The sequence below is a fragment of the Orcinus orca genome, chromosome 8, assembly GCF_937001465.1.
Source record: "Orcinus orca chromosome 8, mOrcOrc1.1, whole genome shotgun sequence".
Lineage (NCBI taxonomy): Eukaryota > Metazoa > Chordata > Mammalia > Artiodactyla > Delphinidae > Orcinus > Orcinus orca.
The window spans coordinates 51,391,394-51,412,968 of record NC_064566.1 but is presented as its reverse complement, the minus strand read 5'-3'; the positions used below and the strand labels follow the sequence as shown (position 1 = coordinate 51,412,968).

The window sequence follows — 21,575 nt, the reverse complement described above, 5'->3', positions numbered from 1 at the left end:
GGGATTTCTGTGGGAAGGATGGGTAAGACCAGGTAAGGAAATATAGGATTGCCTACTTTGAGTAATTTCAGTGGTCTCTGGGCTGTAGGGGCTGTTCCTAGTTGTCTGCTACTTGGCCCTAGGGTGATTAGGGCAGGGGAGTAATGACCCTGAGTGTGACAGAGGAGGTGGTTGGGGTATGGGTTTGGATTGGTTGGTTTTCATATTAAAGGCCCTCCACAGGCAAGTTTTACTTCTCTAGGAATTGGCAAACCCTGGGATGGCCAGTCCCTCCAGTATATGGAAGGCCCCAGGTGTCAGGACAACAAAAATACAGAAAATAAAGACGTGCTTAATTCAGAAGCTGATAAAGATTAGAGCAGAAATATATGGAAGAGAGAACAGAAAAACAAGAAATTCAGTGAAACCAAAAGTGGTTCTTAGAGAAGATAGCAAAATTGACAAACCTAAAGGTAGACTAATCAAGAAAAAAGAAGGCTCAAACTATTAAAATCAGGAGTGAAGGAGAAGACCTTACAGAAATAAACAGGATTATAAGGGAATACTGTGAACAGTTATATGCCAACAAATTAGATAACCTAGATGAAATGGATAAATTCCAAGAAAGATACAAACTATCGAAACTAACTCAAGAAGAAATAGAAAATTTGAATATACCTATAATAAGTAGATAGAGTTATCAATCCAAAAACTTACAAAGAAAATCGCAGGACTAGATGGCTTCACTGGTCAATTCTATGAAATATTTAAAGAACAACACTAATACTTCGTAAACTTCCAAAAACAGAAGAAGAAATACTTCCCAACTTATCCCATGAGGTCAGTGTGACTCTCATACCCAAACCAGGCAAAGACATCAAAAATAAAACTACAGACTAATATCCTTTATGAATATAAACACAATAGTCCTCAGCAAAATACTACTGAACTGAATCTGGTAACTTGTAAAAAGGTTCTATACCATTTACCAAGTAGGATTGGTAGGTTAGTACCAAGATTACAAGGTTGGTTTAACATACAGAAAGTGATGTAATACGCTATATGAATAGAATAAAGGACAAAATCAGGGGAATTCCCTGGCAGTCCAGTGGTTAGGGCTCCACACTCTCACTGCTGAGGGCCCGGGTTCAATCCCTGGTCGGGGAACTAATATCCTACAAGCCACGCAGTGCGGCCAAAAAGAAAAAAAAAAGCCACGCAGTGTGGACAAAATCACACGATTATTTCAACACACACAGAAAAAGCATTTGACAAAATCCAGTAGCCTTTCATGATAAAAACACTTGGCAAATTAGGAATACAAGGGAACTTTCTAAATGTGATAAGGGGCATCTCTATGAAAGACCCACAGCTAACATCAGACGTAATGTTTAAAGGCTGAATGCGTTCTCTTTAAGATCAAGAACAAGACAAGGATGTCTGCTCTCAGTTGCATATGTATCTGAGTTATATGTTTGTATGTATCTTAGTTTAAAATGCTTAATTGTGAAACGAAAATCAAAGAAAAAGCTAAAACGAATAAATTAGTAATCTTCATACCAGGTACTTTCACTGAGGCCCTAAGCACATTATAAATCTTTTTCTGTATTAACTTTTTTGCTGCACGGCCTGTGGGATCTTAGTTCCCCAATCAGGGGTCAAACTCACGCCCCCTGCAGTGGAAGCGCAGAGTCCTAACCACTGGACCGCCAGGAGAGTCCCTGTATCAACTTTTTGAAATATTCTTATTAAAATTTTTAAAAATCCCTTTTAATTGAAGTATTTCACATCTGTATTACCATGTAGTTAGTATAAAAACTTGATTTCAATTATTTGTCTTAGGAGTATATCAAATGTTGATCTGATTAAAGGAATGGTTAATTTCCATAGTAATTAACTGCCTCTGTCTCAATTATTAAACCATTTTTTATTTTTCAGAAAGCTTTTAGGGTAAATATAAAATCTGAATCCTGTCCCTTTTTTAGTATGTATTTTCCCATATTTGAAATATTTATTTTATTTCAGGGATATGCCTTCTGGTTTGAACACTAAGAAAACTGAAAAACTTGGGCATTTGTTTTCTAGGAAAAAGTTTGTCCAAATTTGTACAATTTGTCCAAAACCATCCAACTACTAAATGGTAGAACTAAGATGTAAACAAAGGTTTTTCTAATTGATCTTTGACGAAGGAGCAAAGGCAGTACAATGGAGCAAAGATAGTCTCTTCAACAAATTGTGCTGGGACAGCTGGTCATCCGCATGCAAATGAATGTAGACACAGAGGTTATTCTCAGAATGGACCTAAACACAGACCTAAATGTAAAACTCTGTAATAAGCTACTGGAAGGTAACATTGGAGAGAACCTAGATGATCTTGCATATGGCAGTGACTTTTTAGATACAATACCAAAGGCATGATCCATAAAAGAAGCAGTTGATAAGCTGGACTTCATTAAAATTAGAAACTTCTGCTCTGCCAAAGACAGTGTTAAGAGAATGAGAAGACAAGCCATAGATTTGCAAAAGGCACACATGACAAAAGACTTATCCAAAGTATTCAGTGGGATCTTATAATCGATAGTAGTAAAGAATTATTAATTCCTTACATTTTGATAAATTTTGACAGATATGTACACCTATGAAGCTACTACTACAATCAAGATTAAGAACATTTCCATCTCACCCCCAAAGGAATTTGTTTCTAATTAAGCCTTTTATTAAAACCCATAACGATCATGAAACAGGAATGACTAAAACATAAACATGACATTTAAGAAAAGTCACTTCTTAAAAGCCAATGAATATGTATAGTATAAATTTTATTACATTCTTCTGAATATTTCAGAAATGGTTTAGTCACATCTTAAGACACTATAAAAAGAACAAGTTTAGAAATGAAAAAATAGTACAGTTAGCAAGAGTACTTCGGGTTTTTTTGGACCCGTTTATATCGGATATCCTCAATTTTCTAGGTCCCTGCAACTCTACAGCTTATAGCTTCACCTAGATGACCTCTTGCATACCATATTTTGATTCTGAGCAATGCTCCTCTCTCTCTTCAGCAGAGAAACTATAAATACCAGTCTTAGGGACTGAAGAAAGTATTGATGTCATTGAGCCATATGTAGAAAGTTCCTGAGAGTGTTGAGCTCATATCTTTGGGAGTGGAACCAAATACCATACGCTAAAAAATTTGAACTAGAGTCAGAGTCTTAGGCTAAAGAATTATGAGCTAGAGCCTGTAGTTGGAGTTCTCTGAGTATTTCATTTTACCCAAGTTCTCTGTGAAATTAAGGAGATATTTCCGGCACACCTAAAGTGCTGTTGCTACTTATGCAGTAAGACTATTGCTGCTGTTCATTCAGACATTTATAAGGGCAGTGATGTTGATGGGGTGAGGTTACATAGAATTTGAGAGATAAGGAAAGATTTTGATTCTTTGTGAAGAAGTTGTTGCTAGTGAAGCCAAAATATCGTTGTACTTTGGCATTAATAGGAGATACTGATTTACAATGTAAACTACAAGTTTTTGTAAGAATTAGGTACAGTCCGAGGTATTATCTTAGTTTAGCTCTAACAGGAAAATTTGGATAATGTAGCACCCTACATCCTTACCTAGGGAAATCAGCTTGACAGCATATCACGTATTAACTTGATATATGAAGAATTGACCATATGTCGTTAGCTGCAAACTTAGTTATCAGGTGAAGAGTTGTTCAGTGGATTATTTGAAGATTCCCTACCCCTACCTCCACCATACACACAAGAGAAAGACTTCTGAAATGAATAATTGAAGAGCTAGTCTCATAGCTAGAAATGTATTATTGAGCCATATGTAATATATATCTGAAACTTAGTGAAGTTTTATTTCACAAAAAAGATAAATTTTATGTAATTGATAATTCATGCCCTATTTATGATTCCTTTGCACTGAATTAATTTCATTTGAAAAAGACTAAACTGTTTGGCCAGAAGAGTCCTTAATTGACCATATTTTGGTCATTATTTCAAAGTAAAGCAAAAAATCTAAGTTATCTGGGAAAATTATTTCTAGTTAGAGAGTCTGGAAGCGTTTCTCTTAAGTTGCTCTAGCATTCACCACTTCTTTTTCTTTTACCAATTATAAACCAACAGATTTTTCTAACAGTTTCAACTATATCAGTTTGAACCATACTACATTTCTATTTTTATCATTCAAAAATGGTATAATATTGGCCATTTTATATAGTTCAGCTTAATGTAAATAAGCTCGAGAAATATTCCCACGGTTGGAGTAGTTTAATTCTTTTATTTAAGGAAGATTATATTGCTCAGAGTAACCTTAGAGATTACTTTGAATTTAGAGAATTTCTTATTCCAAAGGCTGTTACAAATCAACAGTTAAGTTCAGGACAGCATAGATAAAACAGTGAGTTTTATTTATTTATTTTTAAAATTTTATTTACTTTTGGCTGCATTGGGTCTTCGTTGCTGCACGCAAGCTTTCTCTAGTTGTGGCGAGCTGGGGCTACTCTTTGTTGCGGTGTGCGGGCTTCTTATTGCTGTGGCTTCTGTTGTTGCAGAGCATGGGCTCTAGGCGTGCAGGCTTCAGTAGTTGTGGCACATGGGCTTAGTAGTTGTGGCTCGCAGGTTCAGTAGTTGTGGTGCACGGGCTTAGTTGCTCTGTGGCATGTGGGATCTTCCCGGACCAGGGATCCAACCTGTGTCCCCTGCATTGGCAGGCGGATTCTTAACCACTGCACCACCAGAGAAGTCCAAGCAGTGGGTTTTAGACACTCTAATGAACTTGTCCAGAAAGATGGTGGTGGTGAATAAATATATCCTTAATCTCTTTAAGTTAAAGCTCTAGATTATTCTATACAGAATTCTAGATTATCAGTAGAAACAAAATCCTTAACTAGATGGACTGTTTTGCTGATTCTGTGTTTGATTTGTCTTTATTTTTGTTTAATTTTTAATGATTTTTTTTTTCCTTTTCCAGAAGTATTGTCATTTTATTTGGGGTGGGGGTGAGGTTCTTTTTTTTCATTGTGGTAAGAACACTTACATGAGATTTTACCTTCTTATTAGATTTTTAAGTGTATACAATACAGTATTGTCATCTACATGCACAATGCTGTGCAGCAGATCTCTAGAACTTGTTCACCTTGCAGAACTAAAATTTTATGTCCATTTTAATGACTCATTTTTAAAATTCACAGACTCTACCTAGTTTCTGTCCTAATTGACAGAAATATAATATGGCACAAAGGTATCTAGGGGGAAAATGTATATACATATATTTTTTCCCACATATGTACATATATGTAAACATATTTTTAAATGGGATTCCCTTCTAAACTGGATTCTGTATCAGCATCTTCTTTCTGGGGTCGTTTTCCTTTCCTCATTCTTTTTATTTATCTCTGTTACTCAATTTTAAATTCTTTTAACTTCCCCACTCTTTTCTTCCTTTGGTCATTGCCTCTTTCAACTCATTATTTCTCTATTTTCTCTTGATAGAGAAGGCAGCAACCAGGCAACAGAGCTTTATGTGTATTTGGACCACAGAAGGAAACTGATTATCATTGCTTCATACAGAAGAAAACTTGTTTTCCTTACCTAGTTAGTTTTGTATTGGAAAAATCATGTCCCATATGGAAAATCATAATGTTTATGGGTCTCTGGCTTCTGTGGCATCAGGACAGGTGACAAACCACTATTTATGGAGTCAGAATAGTAGCTTACATCTGAATCTTTTATAAAATAGCTGTAGGGGTAAATAAGCACCATTCTACGTGGAGAGCATCCAAATAAAATAGCTAAACAAGTAAAAGTTACTGTTATCTTGGCTCCAATATATTTGGATAACATTGTTCAATCTTGAATTGTGAGCTCCTTTTATAAGTACTCAGTTTAATTTGTTTTTTTTACAAAGCAGACCCCTGCCCCCTCAAAACCAATGAATTAGTTAACATTTAAGATAATATGAAGTTGTAAATTAAGATACATGGGAGAATTTTCTCTTTGGTTTCTTCTGCAGTTATTGCCTTTTGCACTTTTTTAAGGAGATGAGCAAGAAGCAGCACTAATGTCTCATCCATCTTTTATGAAAATTTGAATTAGTTCCTCATCAGTAGCATTCAAGATGCTGGAAAAGCTGATAACGATTAGTTTCCCAGCCATCTCCTTTCTTTTCTTCCTGCTGTTGGCTTAATTCTTATAGCTGATCGACTTCTATGCTGTAGTAGCTCAGCTTGGAATAAAATTAACTAAGAAGAAGAGTAACAACAGGATGTTTTTCAGGTTAATCTTGATCTTTATGAGTTCAGTGGTATAACTGATGCCCCAAAACTAGGATAGTACAGTGCAAGGAGGGGACTGTTGTACATTTTATCATAAAGTCTGACTTTGTACTAATTGTAAAAACATTTATGTCTTGACTGTGAGATCTGAAAATGCTTGTTTCTATTTATAGCCATTAAAAATTATTTTGGGCTGTTTATAACAAACACAAAATAACATTGATAAGTGACATGAGAATTTTTTTTCATGTAAAAGAAGTCTAAAGGTAGTGTGTTTCAGCACTTGTGTGGCAGCTTCATGGTCATCCAGGACCAAGACTCCTTCTAACTTTCTTTTTAACCTGATCTAATATATGACTTCCATATTGAAATTTGCTTCATGGTTACTGAATGGTTCCTGGAGTTCCAGCCTTGGTAGCCACTGTTCAGGAAGAAAGACAGAGGAAAGGGGGGAAAAACCAAGAACGTACCTCCCGACTGAGTTAACCCCATTTATTTAAAGTTCAAAGAAGCCTGGAAAATGTAATTTTTTCATGGGAAAAGTATGGTTTTAAGTAAATGTTTGATTGTGTTAGTAAGGAGGAAAGGGTAGATGGATATTTGTGTAGGTAGTTAACTACCTCTGCCACACTGTCTGAGTAAATGAGGTTCTACTGGTGAGATTTCTTAAATGCAGCTATGCCACTCCTGTACACTCCTGAGGTTTGTCAATTAGATGCTCTTGCAAAGTAATTCAAGTTTATAAGCCCATTGTCCCACCCTATGGCAGATATAATTTTCAGATTGAATGTCATAAGGTGGAATTAGTACTTAGGTTGTGTATTAGTCACATAGTTTGGGATAAAGGAGGAAGCATCTTCTTCTGTTGTTGTTGTTGTTTGTTTTAAAATACAAGTCCATGTGAAATGGAGATCAACAAAACTACTCAAAAAAAATAAAGGAGACCTAATTAAATGGAGAGACATCCCAGGTAAATAAATCAGAAAACTTAACATTGTTAAGATGTCAGTACCAACCACCCAAAGCAATCTACAAATTCAGTGCAATCCGTATCAAAATTCCTACTGCCATTTTTGTAGAAATGAAAGACCTGATCCTAATTCACCAAGATATTAATAGCCAAGGTATTATTGAAAAAGAAAAATAAAGTTGGAGGACTCACACTTCCCAATTTCAAAATTTCCTACAAAGCTACAGTAATTAAAACAGTGTGGTAATGGCATAAGGGTAGACATACAGACCAATGGAATAGGATTGAGAACCTATAAATAAATATATATATCTCTTGACAATTGATTTGCCGTAGAGGCACCAGGCCCAACCTACAGAATAGGGGGAAATATTTGAAAGTTACATATCTGATAAAGATTTAATATCCAGAATATATAAAGAACTCCTACAAATCAATAACAAAATGACAAACTCAATTTAAAGATAGGCAAAAGACTGAATAGACATTTCTCCAGAGAGGATATACAAATGACCAATAAGCACCTGAAAGCATGAAAAGATGTTTAGCATCATTAGTCATTAGAAAAATGCAAATCAAAATGACAGTAACATTTCACTTCACACCCACTAGGATGGCTATTTATATAGAAAAGGGAAAATAGGAATATATCACTAGTGGGACTTTAAAATAGCACAGCTGCTGCAGAAACTTTCCTCACAAAGTTAAGTAGAATTACCATATGGCCCAGCAATTTTACTCCTAGGTATATACCAAAAAGAATTGAAAACAGGAACTCATAGTAGCCAAAAGTGTCCATCAATAGATGAATGGATAAACAAATTGTCATATATCCATACATTGTAATTTGGTATTGCTTAATGGGTACAAAGTTTCTGTTTGGGGAGGTGAAAAAGTTTTGTAAATAGTGTTGACAGTTGTACAGTTGTGAATGTAATTAATGCCATTAAATTATACACCTTAAAATAGTTAAAATGTCAAATTTTATGACAATTTAAAAATAAAACCTATCTTTATTATTTTTTTTTTAGAAAGTTTTTTTTTTTAGTATTTATTTATTTGGCTGTGCCAGGTCTTTTTTTTTTTTTTTTTTTTTTTGCGGTATGCAGGCCTCTCACTGTTGTGGCCTCTCTCGTTGCGGAGCGCAGGCTCAGCGGCCATGGCTCGTGGGCCCAGCCACTCCACGGCATGTGGGATCTTCACAGACCGGGGCACGAACCCGTATCCCCTGCATCAGCAGGCGGACTCTCAACCATTGCGCCACCAGGGAAGCCCAGAGTTGGACTTTTATTCCCAACTCCACAGCAGAAGCTTTGTGTCTTTAGACAAGTTATTTAACTTCTCCAAACCCCAATATTGTTATGTATAAAATGAGAAAAATAATGATGCTACTAGCTACTTGTAGAGATGTATTAGCATTAGAGATGATCATGTAAAGGGCTTAAAAGAATCTCTAATACACAGCAAGTGCTCAGTAGGTAGAAGCCATTATCACTGAAAATTTTGTTCATTTTTATTTGACTATGATATGTTTATATGTTTATTCATTATTTCTTCTACAATCATAATTCCCACTTGAACCCTAAACTGCTGACTGCCATTAAAGTATTACTATTTTTAACTTCTTTGTTTTGTTTTGTTTTGTTTTACAGGCAACAATTGGTATTGACTTTTTATCAAAAACAATGTACTTAGAGGATCGAACAGTGAGTAATGTTTTCAGTGTGCGATTTTCTGCAACACTCCAGGATAGAAAATTATGATCAAAACTATAATCGATGATTGTCACCATAAGAAGTACTTAGCAAAGTTGCCAAAGTTAGTTTACAGGCCTTGAGAAAAACTGTTACTATAGAGTGAGTAGTACTTAGCACTTTGAGTTTTTTATCCCTAAGTAGAATCCAAAGGGGAGAGAAAGCTGTTATTTGTAAAACTCTGATGGCCCTAGACTTGTTAAACAAAATTTTGTCTTGATTTGGAAAATTATAACAAATAGCATTGAGATAAGAATATTTTCAAGAAGAAATTAGAGCTGCTAAAGACCTTTTGAATACCACTCTTGAGGCATTCAAAAAGATTTCATTTGAATATCACACAGTTTGTGAACTTCAAGGTTTTATTTGTCAGAATATGATATGTACCAAAGTGACTATGAATAGAAAAAATTAATGTGCATTTACTTGTTAGATTTTTGTCTTCCATCTTTTGGAATACTCCTTTTAAGTGCAATATAAATCCTGTATTCTAGCCTGCTATCCCTTGAAGAGATTTCTGTCACCTAAACAGTGACTCTCTTAAATGCATTATTTTGGGATCTATACCCAAAAAAGTCATCTCTAATGCTATTTCTTATAAGTTTGTGAGTTTTTTTCTTTTGTATGTTCTCTTTTATGTTTTAACATATAGCATTCTATTTCTTAAAATTTGAAAACAAACTGCTTTATGATGGTAAGAGAACTTAATGCTTGTTTTCAGGCTTTTCTTTCTGGAATGTAAATGTGAAAAAGTAAGAAAGTAAGGATATTTTTACGTAGGGTTGCAAAAAGATATTTCTCCTTTTAGCTAGATTATATACAGTGTTCTAGGAAGAAATGTGTGGGAGAAGCATAAGCACAGTAATCAGAGATCCAATTTCAAAGTGTTCTGAATCCAATAGAGAAAAGAGACATTTTATTTTAGTTTCAGAGAGGCTTGCAGAAAAGGGGATGTTGACAATGATCACTGACATTTACCTTTGTTTTTCCCTTTTATGTTCACTATTTGAACATCAGCAGTCTACTTTTGCTCTCCGGAACACATAGGATTCAAAGAGAGGTTACAGGGAGGGGAAAAAAAAGGAAGCTGTACTTCTGATTCTGTGAAATCTTTCCTACTGCCATTTTTTTTGAGTTATGTACCTTCAGAGCAAGCCAAATTTAAATATTATTCCCTTTTGAAAAAGGAAAGGAGTTTTGTGTTATTTTCATTCCTCACATCCCTGTAACCTTTTGCATGAGTTTCCTTTTACCTCCTTGCCACCCTCCTCCCTTTAAAAACATTATTTCTTTTTAGTATGAATTTGGTTTTTTTTTGTTTGTTTGTTTGTTTTTCCCCATCCCACAGATCAGGCTGCAGCTATGGGATACTGCGGGTCAGGAACGTTTCCGTAGCCTCATTCCCAGTTACATCCGTGATTCTGCTGCAGCCGTAGTAGTTTACGATATCACAAGTAGGTATTTTGCAACGGGTTGACCTTTCTTATTTTTCTTGCTTGTTTGACTGATTTTATTGTTAGGTACGATTGCAATTATGGGACACAGCAGGTCAAGAGCGGTTCAGGAGCTTGATTCCTAGCTACATTCGTGACTCCACTGTGGCAGTTGTTGTTTATGATATCACAAGTGAGTGGGGGGGGATTATGCATTTCTAATCTTTCAACCTTTAGCTTAGTTGCATGCATGTTCTTGTCTTGTGCTTGTTTTCTATACTGGCATGTAAAAATGAGTTTTATCATAGCAAACCTTATCACAGGCCAGCTAGGTCAGAGTATTTGCTTTGGTGTTTGTACCAATATGCCTTATTTCTACTGTGCCAGGTTTTTTTGCCCTGTAATTTTTCCTTTAGATCTAATTATGAATCCTCTCCAAGGCTTTCTTAGTATCCTATTATCCCTACACCATAATTATGGTTGGAAGAATGTCTCCTTTTTTATTTAACTTGATCTCAGATTTCTCTAAAATAAAATAATCTGCATTTAAGTCTCTTGCCAAGTTCTCCAGATCCTTCAAGGCTTCTGTTGAGACTGTTAAAAGCTTCCGCTAGCCAACTTTTCTCTGCTTTCCCCTTCCAGCCATCCTCTCTCTATAGAGGAAGGCAGAGAAAACATAATATGCAGTCTTCTATTAATCATTTTCATTTGAATGAAATCTGGATTCTCTGACTTATTTACTTGGTTGCTAACGAATTATACTTTCATTTCTCTCCAAGAAAAAAATTTAAATGGGAGACTAAAAAAAGTAATGGTCTTTCTTTTTCTTTTCCTTCAAGACTGACTAATAGTGCCTTTAGCTTTTTAAGTGACTGCAAATTTTGAATGGAGCATTGGTGACTGACAGGGAAATGCTATCTGATTAAAATTGTCTTTGTGAATCAGTTTATGATATATTAGGCAATATTAAGCATCATTCCGTATAGTGCTCCATAATTTATAGGAAGACCAGGATAGTACCACATCTTGGACTTATTTAAAAACATCTTACATAAACAATCTACCGATTTGAGCTAGTAATATTATTAGTATACATTTTTGCATATTTGCTCATCCAGAAATCATATCTACTTAACAATAATTGCAATGGCAGAATTATAAGAGGTTTGCATTCAGAGACTTTTTATTTTGGTTAGGTGCCAAATGCAGTCTTTCTTTTCTTGAAGCTTTTCTTTGGGTTGCTACTTGTTTTAAAAATGTATGTTCATTATTGTGCATTCACAAGTTTTGCAGCTTTAAAATGTTTGTGCTTACTTTAACCAAATCAAGTAAAACCTGGTGTATTTTTCTTTGAAATTTGTGCACATGCCATTAAAATATTAGCAAGTTGTTTTCTTTAGCTGCTGTAAGATGTATTGAAGTACTCTACTTAGAATCCAGGGCTAGAAAAGATGGATTTTGTTATAAATGATTCTGGTACATTAAACTAATAAGCTTCAAGTTAAAGTGATCACAAACTGAATAAGCAATGCAAACAGAGTGGTGTTGAAAGCTATTTAAAGGCTTTACAAATTTTGTGGATGTGTTGGGACTTACTGGCTGACATACTTTTGGAGATGCTTTCTTTGTCATGTTTGGTATGTTTAAGTAATCAAAAAAGCATTGTGGCAACATGACACCATACTATCTGCCATAGCTGTCCTTACATTAAAAAAAATTTTTTTTCAATTATATATAGTACATTATACTCACTTGGTCATGTCCAAAAATTTTAAACTATTATAAAAGATACCTTAAGGACTTTACTGCTGTGATTTGTTTAGATCATTGATATTTATACTCAGATAAAATGGAGTTATGTTGCAGGCACATTAAAAGTGGGTGCTAATGTGCCAACCCCCTTCCAACTTCCAGTACTTTTTTCTTTTCCTCTTTTTTCTTTGTTTGGTCCTTCACTTGGAGCACTTGGAATAACACTAATCTCTCTATCCACCCTCCTATATACCAGATGTTAACTCATTCCAGCAAACTACAAAGTGGATTGATGATGTCAGAACAGAAAGAGGAAGTGATGTTATCATCATGCTAGTAGGAAATAAAACAGATCTTGCTGACAAGAGGTATGGAATGATTTCATATTTGTATGGAATGTTTGATTTCTTTGTTAAGCAGCCTGTTATTTTTGTTAGTGAAAAATTGCTTTAAAAGGAGACATGTTTAATCCTTAATTTTATACCCCTGCCCCTTTTCTTTAGTGTGGGGACCTGAAATAGAAAGGTAAACATTAAACTCAGTCCCGGGAACTCCCTGGCGGTCCAGTGGTTAGGACTCTGTGCTTTCACTGCCGAGGACCCAGGTTCAATCCCTGGTCGGGGAACTAAGATCCTGCAAGCTGAGCAGCACGGCCCACCCACCCTCCCCACACCACACACACACAATAAAACACACATTAGGGCTTCCCTGGTGGCTCAGTGGTTAAGAATCTGCCTGCCAATGCAGGGGACACAGGTTCGAGCCCTGGTCTGGGAATATCCCACATGCCACGGAGCAACTAAGCCCATGTGCCACAACTACTGAGCCTGCACTCTAGAGCCCCACGTGCCACAACTGCTAAAGCCCGCATGCCTAGAGCCCGTGCTCCGCAACAAGAGAGGCCACCGCAGTGAGAAGCCCGCACACCACAACCAAGAGTAAACCCTCGCTCACTGCAACTAGAGAAAGCCTGCGTGCAGCAAGACCCAACGCAGCCAAAAATAAATAGATAAAATAAGTAAATTTATTTAAAAAAAAAAGAAAACACACATTAAACTCAGTCCTTAAAGGAAACTAAATTTTTTGGGTTTGTGTAAGCTCCTGTGTAAATAACTCTTGTGTAAGATTGTTTACACGTGAAGCTGGTAATTATTTTGCATTTTTTAGGGCTCATAAATATGAGCAGTGTTCTGTTAAAGAACAAAATGTTTTACAAATCCTATCTTTAAAAAGTATTCGTAATGATTAAATGCACACTCTTTTGGTAGTCTTCTTATAAATATTCATTATAATTCAGTGGTGTAGTTTTTTCTTTTCTTTTCTTTTTTTAATTGTATGGTTGAGCCAGACTGTGAGGTTGAACTGAATAGCTTGATTGTGATACCTTAGTCAAATGAGCAAAGACATATTCAAGTCACAGGATGCAAAATGTATTAACATTCACTGTAGAATCTGTGGCTTGAATATCTGCCTTTAGCATTCCTAAGTGATCTACTGGATATTCTTTCTGCTTTAAATAGTCTTGACCATTTATTTAATATTCGAAGCTTTTACTATTTATTATTTGTTTATTCATTAGTTGGATACTGAAATTCCAGTAATGAACTTTTGCTATTAATTAAAATGTTACAAAGAAACCCAATATGTTCAAAGACTTATGAAATATTAAGCCCATTTCTGTCATGGTACCTCATTTGGAATTGTCAAGAAAGTCTTTGCTAATTTAAAAGTAAATTCAGCGTATGATTTCAACTTTTCTTTATGAAAATCATTTTTTGGACATGAATTGCCATCATAAATTTTCACTATTTTATTTATCTTCAGTATGAGAATTTGAAGATCATATAGGTATATATTCTTCTATATTCTTCTATATATTCTAGTGGAGAGTCGCTAGATATCTTCACTGTTAAATAGAAAAATTGTATATCTGAATTGTTTCCCTTTATAGCCAGAGTTATCTAAAAGGATGCTTACAAGCATCTGTTCTTTTATTGCATAATATTTGAGTATACAAATGCTAGAAACATCTAAATTATGTTTACAATAATTTTTCTTTAAGGTAATATTTGTCCATTGCTTTAGAATTAACATATTTCTCAGTAATTTTTGCCAGACTATCACCCTTCAGTTATTCACATTTAAAAGAATTAAGAGTCTTTAAAAGAAAGGTTTTTTTAATTTTAAAAAATAAAAATTAGAGTTTTGTTCGTTCCACTAAAATAATTGGGGGGGTTCATCTATTTTTATTATTTAAATTTTAATGTAATAGTTGCAGGAATTTTTTTTTAAATTGAAGTGTAGTTGATTTGCAGTGTTTCAGGTGTATAGCAAAGTGATTCAGTTATACATATATATATGTATTTATCCTTTTTCAGATTCTTTTCCATTATAGGCTATCACAAGATATTGATTATAGTTCCCTGTGCTACACAGTAGGTCCTTGGTGTTTTTCTGTTTTACACACAGCAGTGTGTATCTATTAATCCCGAATTCCCAATAAAATAATTTTTAAATGAGTAAAAGTTTTAAATTTTTTAAAAATCTTTCGGGGGCTTCCCTGGTGGCGCAGTGGTTGAGAGTCCGCCTGGCGATGCAGGGGACGTGGGTTCGTGCCCCAGTCCAGGAAGATCCCACATGCTGCGGAGCAGCTGGGCCCGTGAGCCATGGCCGCTGAGCCTGCGCGTCCGGAGCCTGTGCTCCACAACGGGAGAGGCCACAACAGTGAGAGGCCCGCGCACCGCAAAAAAAAAAAAAAAAAACAAGAAAAGATAATGAAGGCCAGGTCATGTAGGGCAAAAGTAAAGACTTTCCGAATGAGATTGGAGGGTTTGAGCAGAGAAGTAGCTTTTCATAAGTCACTGTTTGCTCTGTTGAAAATACATAAGGGTAGCAGAGAGGAGGCTAATCTAGACTTTATTCCAAGCAAGAAATGATGACTTGGACCAACATAGTGGTAGCTTTTGTGGTGACCAGTAGTCAAATTCAGATATTATTTTGAAGATAGAACTGTCAGGATATACTGATGCAATTGATGGCATGCATACAGATGGATGGAATATGGGATGTGGGGGAAGGAGGAGTCAAGGATGACACCTAGATTTTTGGCCTGAGTAACTGTCATTAACTGAGATAGGAGAGACTGCATAAAGAGACAGTTTGGGAGGGAATATCATGACTTGAGCTTTTGGTGATTTTAAGTATAGGATGGCTATTAGATATCCTAATAATTAGATGTCAGGTAGGCAGTTGGATATATGAGTCTGGAGTTCAGAGCAGCAGTCCAGGCTAGATATATAAGTTTGAGAGGCATCAGCATATAGGTGGTATTTAAAACCATGAGACTGCATGGGATTGCCAAGAGAGTAATTGTAGATAGAGAAGAGGTCCAAGGAGTAAGTTTTAGGGCATCTGAAATAATTGTTTTTAGGAAATTCACACTCTGAAGTGTTTGTGTTTGGGCCTAAAGGTCTGCTGCTGATTGTCAACTTACTGTCAAATTAAGAAAAAAATGTGTTTTTTAAAAAATTTATACACACATAAATACATAAAGAACGAGTGGCTAAAACAAACAGATGTAGTAAAGCATTAATAGTTGCATTGTCATATATAAGAATAATTTTGGGGCTTTCCTGGTGGCACAGTGGTTAAGAATCTGCCTGCCAATGCAAGGGACATGGGTTCCAGCCCTGGCCCGGGAAGATCCCACGTGCCGTGGAGCAACTAAGCCTGTGCGCCACAACTACTGAGCCTGAGCTCTAGAGCCCGCAAGCCACAACTACTGAGCCCACGTGCCACAACTACTGAAACCTGCACGCCTAGAGCCCATGCTCCGCAACAAGAGAAGCCACGACAATTAGAAACCCGCGCACCGCAACAAATAGTAGCCCCTGCTCACCGCAACTAGAGGAAGCCCGTGCACAGCAACGAAGACCCAACACAGCCAAAAATAAATAAATTAATTACTTTTTTAGAAAAGAGTAATTTTGTTTTTAGAGAGTGGAGAAATTCAAGAATAACATCTTCTTGTAAACAAGAAGACAGTGGAATCTAGTACATAGGTATAAGTTTGGGGAATAAGGACAGTTCCTCCATAGTAGGATTAGACATAGAATATAAAAGGCACACACATAGGTAGATTGGAGGATAGATATGGTGGGAGCTTGTAGAAATTCTCTTTCATTGCTTTGGTGTTCTGTGTTGTAGGAAGCAGGATTTATCAGCTGATGGTTTAGATCCATTTAATTAGAATAGTTGCATATTTATTAAACACCTATGTGATTGCTAGGCACTAGGAATACCAAGATAAACAGGATAGTCCTGCACCTGAAGAGCTCACAGCTTGAGAGACACCGCTAATTATGATGTACTACAAAATTCCCTGTAAAAGAAGTACTAATTTGACTCACTTGTTCCACTTGTAGAAATCCACAAAATCCAACCTAAAGAAATGATCCAAAGTCACAAAGCACAAAGATGTTCACAGCAACATTTTTCACAGTGGTGTATTGGGTTGGCCAAAAAGTTCATTCGGGTTTTTCCATAACATCTTATGGAAAACCCAAATGAACTTTTTGGCCAACCCAATAAAATTTGAAAACAACATACATTTCTAACAGTTTGAGACTGGTTACATAAATTATGGTAGTAAATTGACAAATTGTCTAGCCATAAAAAGTTATTTTACATAAAAGTTTTTAATCGCAAAGCTTAAAGCTAAGAGAAAATAGCATACTATTAAGATTTTTAAAGTTAAAAAAATACAGGATGAGCTCAGCAGGTAAAAGTAAATCATTAAAAAATGCCTTTATAAAAACATTTGGTTAGATATACACACAGAAGTGCACAGATTTTTTTTTTTGAAGTATAGTTAATTTACAATGTGTTAATTTCTGCTGTACAGCAAAGTGATTCAGTTATATATATACTCTTATATATTCTTTTCCATTATGGTCTATCACAGAATATTAAATATAGTTTCCTATGCCGTACAGTAGGACCTTGTTGTTTAATCCATTCTCTATATACTAGTTTGCATCTGCTAACAAACTCCCACTTCATCCCTCCCTCCCCCCAGCAACCACAGGTTTGTTCTCTATGTCTGTGAGTCTGTTTCTGTTTCATAAAAGTTCATTTGTGTCATATTTTAATTCCACATATAAGTGATGTTGTATGGTGTTTGTCTTTTTCTTTCTGACCTAAGTGCACAAATTTCAAGTGTATTGCAGCTTGATAAATTTTCAAACTAGTCTTGCCTGTATAACCAGCACCATATCAAGAAAAGTTTTTTTCAGAACCTTGTTTATAATCTTTATATCATTATCTTTCAAAAAGATGAGTTTATCTTTTTTATTTTCTACAGGCAAGTGTCAATTGAGGAAGGAGAGAGGAAAGCCAAAGAGCTGAATGTTATGTTTATTGAAACTAGTGCAAAAGCAGGATATAATGTAAAGCAGGTAAGTGTCTTTTCAGTATGTGTGAGTTGAGGTTATCAAATTGAAAAAACACATTATAAAATAATTGTGTGAGTTTTCTGTTCTCTAGTGTAAGATTTTCTTCCACTTGGCAATAGCAGGCCTCATGAATTAGCGACATATCACAATGAACAGTGAAAAATCTAAATGTGGCATAGTTTTGGAAAAAGAGAAAAGGCTTGCCAAACTTTTCAGATTGTTCATAGGACACGTATTTCATTTTGATTATAAGATTATGATTGTAAGATGATTGCTAGGTTGTAAACTCACCATACACTCACTACATCCCAACTGCATTGTTTCAAGGTAAATTTTCCTTATTTTAGTGTTTGATAGTAAGATTATGGTAAAGCAGGTATTTGCTTTCAGGCACAGTATTTTGCTTGTTGTTGTAAAAATACATTCTCGTTACTTTGTCCTTAATAAACTGCTGGTGTTTTAACAGAGTTTATAACAGGAGTGTTTTGGGGATAGGAAAATATGGGGAGATCTCACATTGTCAAACTGTTTTCTAAAAGATGGGGTAACCAAAAATTTGCCTGCTTAATTCTTCAGGGCTACGTGTCATATAGAGTAGTGGTCCCAGATTTATAGGATTTACCTTCCAATAAATTATTTTTTTAATTCTACATTACCAGTAGAGGGGTAAAGTAAAATCCTTGAAACTGAATAAGTAGAGCTTTATGAAAAATTCTCTATATTGTTTTCATTTTTGGTCGTCCCATCTCTCTTTGCCTTGAAACATATGTAAGTAATACTGAATTGTCACTAATTCCCTCCTCCTAGTATACTGTTCATTGTTATGGCTTCTAATTTAATTCTGTTGTGATCAGAGAATATACTCTGTAACATTTCAGTCATTTGTAATTTATTGAGACTTGTTTTATGGTCTAACATGTGGCCTGTCTTGATGAATGTTCCATGTGCGCTGGAAAAGAATGTCTTTCTGCAGTTGTCAGATACAGCATTCTATAAATAATATAAATGAGGTCAAATCTTAGATAACACAGTTGATAGCCTTGTTCAAGTCTTAGATAGCCTTAGTAATTTTGGAGGGTAGTTCAATTAGTTACTGAGAAGGGGGTATTAAAATCCACAACAACAATATTTGTATCATGTGTTTTGTATATAGTTCAGTCAGCTTTCTTCTTTTTTTCCTTCGCCATGTGGGATTTTAGTTCCTGGACTAGGGATTGAACCCAGGCCCTTGGCAGTGAGAGCACGGAATCCTAACCACTGGACACCAGGGAATTCCCTAGTTCTGTCAACTTTTACTTCATGTGTTTTGAAGTTCTGTCTTTGGGTGCATACATGTTAGCATTGTTAACTGTCCTCCTAATGTGTTGACTTTTTTAATGTTAAAAAATACTGCTCTTTATCTCTAATAATATTCCTTTTCTTTATCTGATCTTAATATGGCCACACCAGCTCTCTAATTGCTTATTGTTCATATGGTATATCTTTTTCTTTGTAAAGTGGGTCTCTTGTAGATGGCACATGGTTGGAACTTCCTTTTTTTTCCTCCAGTCTGAAAGTCTCTGCCTTTTAATTGGAGTGTTTGGTTTATTTAGATTTAATGTATTAGGACTTATGTCTACCATTTGTTCTTTGTTTTCTGCTTGTCCCTCTTTCATTTTTGTCTTAATCAGATATTTTTATATTGTGTTTTAATTCCTCTTTTGATCTTTAGCTAAATTTTTTCATAACCTTTTTAGTGGATGCTTAGGGGTTAAACTAGAGTTAATATTATACCATTTCATGTGAAATAATGCACACTGTCCTTCGTGTTATTGTCACATTTTATATTTACATATATTATAAACCTCCATAATAAACATTTTAATTTTTCCTTTAAACAGTAATTAAGAGAAGAAAAAAGATAATCTTTTCTCTTTATCCATATATTTATCATTTCCAGTGCTCTTCATTCCTAATTATAGATCTGAGTTTCACCTGGTATTTTTCTTTAGCCAAAATAACTTTCTTTACTGTTTCTTATAGGGGTATCCTGGTGATAAATGCTCTCTGCTTTCACATACTCCAAAAGGCCATTTGAAGAATAATTTTGAAGAACATTTTGCTAGTTTTTGAATTTGGGGTTGACAGATTTTTTTCTTCCAGTACTTTAAAGACGCCTTTCGATTGTCTTCTGGATTCCATTGATTTTAATGAGAAGGGAACTCTAATTTATATCATTCTCTGTCTGTAATGTGTTGTGGTTTTTTGTGTGTTTTTAAAATAAATTTATTTATTTATTTATTTATTTTTGGCTGTGTTGGGTCTTCGTTGCACATGGGCTTTCTCTAGTTGTGGCAGGCGGGGGCTACTCTTCGTTGTGGTGCGCGGACGTCTTATCACGGTGGCTTCTCTTGTTGCAGAGCACAGGCTTTAGGCTCACAGGCTTCAGTAGCTGTGGCATGCAGGCTCAGTAGTTGTGGGTCGCGGGCTCTAAAGCGCAAGCTCAGTAGTTGTGGCGCACAGGCTTAGTTGCTCTGCGGCATGTGCGATCTTCCTGGACCAGGGCTCAAACCCCTGTCCCCTGCATTGACAGGCAGATTCTTAACTACTGCGCCACCAGGGAAGTCCCTGTAATGTGTTTTTTTGTTGTTGTTGTTGTTGTGTGTGGTACGCGGGCCTCTCACTGCTGTGGCCTCTCCCACTGCGGAGCACAGGCTCTGGACGCGCAGGCTCAGCGGCCATGGCTCACGGGCCCAGCCGCTCCACGGAATGTGGGATCTTCCCGGACCGGGGCACAAACCCGTGTCCCCCGCATCGGCAGGCGGACTCCCAACCACTACGCCACCAGGGAAGCCCTAATGTGTTGTTTTAAAGTATTTTTTCTGCCTCATTTTCTTCTTTTCTCTTCTGGAATACCAGTGGCACATCTGTTAGATGGCTTGATATTACCCATGCCCCCTGGTCACTGAGGCTTTTGCTCATTGTTTTTGATACTTTTTCCCTCTCTTTTTTTTTTTTCAGGTTAGGAATTATTATTGATGTGTCTTCAAGTTCACTGATCCTTTTTCTGCCATATTTAAACTGTTAAGTCCATCCAGTAAATTTATTATTTCAGATATTGTAATTCAGTCCTAGATTTTTTTCATTTATTTCTTAAAACTTCCATTTCTCTGTCGGAATTCCCCATCTGTTCAATCATTATGGTCATTGTTACCTTCGAGTTCTTGAACATATTTACAGTAATTGCTTTGAAATTCTTGTCTGCTAATTCCAACATCTGGGTCAATTCAGAGTGTATTTCTATTGGCTATTTACTTTTTCTCTTGCCTCTAGGTTAGATTTTTCTGCGGTTTTTGTTTTGTTTTGGTTTGGTTTTTTATGTGTATCTAGTAATTCTTGGTTGTATGGTTGGCATTGTGTATGCGTAGAGACTCTGGTTTCTGTTATTTTTCTCTGCTAAATTCTGGGGTTGTATTATGGCAGGTTGTTATATTGCTGGCTGATCACCATGGACTTGTGGAGTCTTGAAGTTACGCATTGTTTGCGTGGATCTATAGAAAGCCTGAGATGTTTATCAAGCTTTTCTATCTTGGTGGGATTGAAACTCTAAACTGTATACCTGGAGCAGGCAGTAGCTGAAATCTCTGCTCATTTCTTTCAGCCTTCTAGCTGTTGCTTTCAGATGGGCTCCTTGGAATCTCTCCTACATATGTACCATTAAAGAGGTAACTGAGGATTTGCAGGAATTTTATGTGTAGATATTAGGGCTCCTACTCTTGGCTCCCTCCTTTTTGTTATTTTCTTCCTTAATACAGCCACTCTGGTAGTCAGTTGACACCTCAAACCTGTAAAACTCTAGTTTTCTGCTTGAGTTCTAACCACCCCATATTGTTCAAACTAGGATTGGCTCTTGGGAAAACCTGTATAAAGGTGACCCTCACCCAGTGAGTGTGGGTTCCCTTCTAGTGTGA

At 36.0% G+C, this 21,575-nt stretch overlaps 1 protein-coding gene across 10 annotated transcripts in view; it reads left to right on the top strand.

Annotated features, from left to right (window-relative positions):
- The window catches only part of RAB6A (RAB6A, member RAS oncogene family), an 88,274-nt gene that overhangs the window by 30,541 nt on the left and 36,158 nt on the right, over window positions 1–21,575 (top strand). For 6 of the 10 annotated variants that reach the window (XR_007479000.1, XM_004279773.4, XM_033405680.2 and 3 more), the window contains 4 exons: window positions 8,886–8,939; window positions 10,508–10,613; window positions 12,429–12,540; window positions 17,535–17,628. Coding sequence is in view for 9 of the 10 variants with exons in the window: in XM_004279773.4 (XP_004279821.1) it covers window positions 8,886–8,939; window positions 10,508–10,613; window positions 12,429–12,540; window positions 17,535–17,628 (366 nt within the window). In the remaining variant the exon portion in view is untranslated. Of the gene's footprint in view, window positions 1–8,885; window positions 8,940–10,335; window positions 10,442–10,507; window positions 10,614–12,428; window positions 12,541–17,534; window positions 17,629–18,824; window positions 18,852–19,647; window positions 19,913–21,575 lie in introns of those variants that run through there. The other 4 variants (XM_049714281.1, XM_004279774.4, XM_033405679.2 and 1 more) reach the window with 3 other exon arrangements.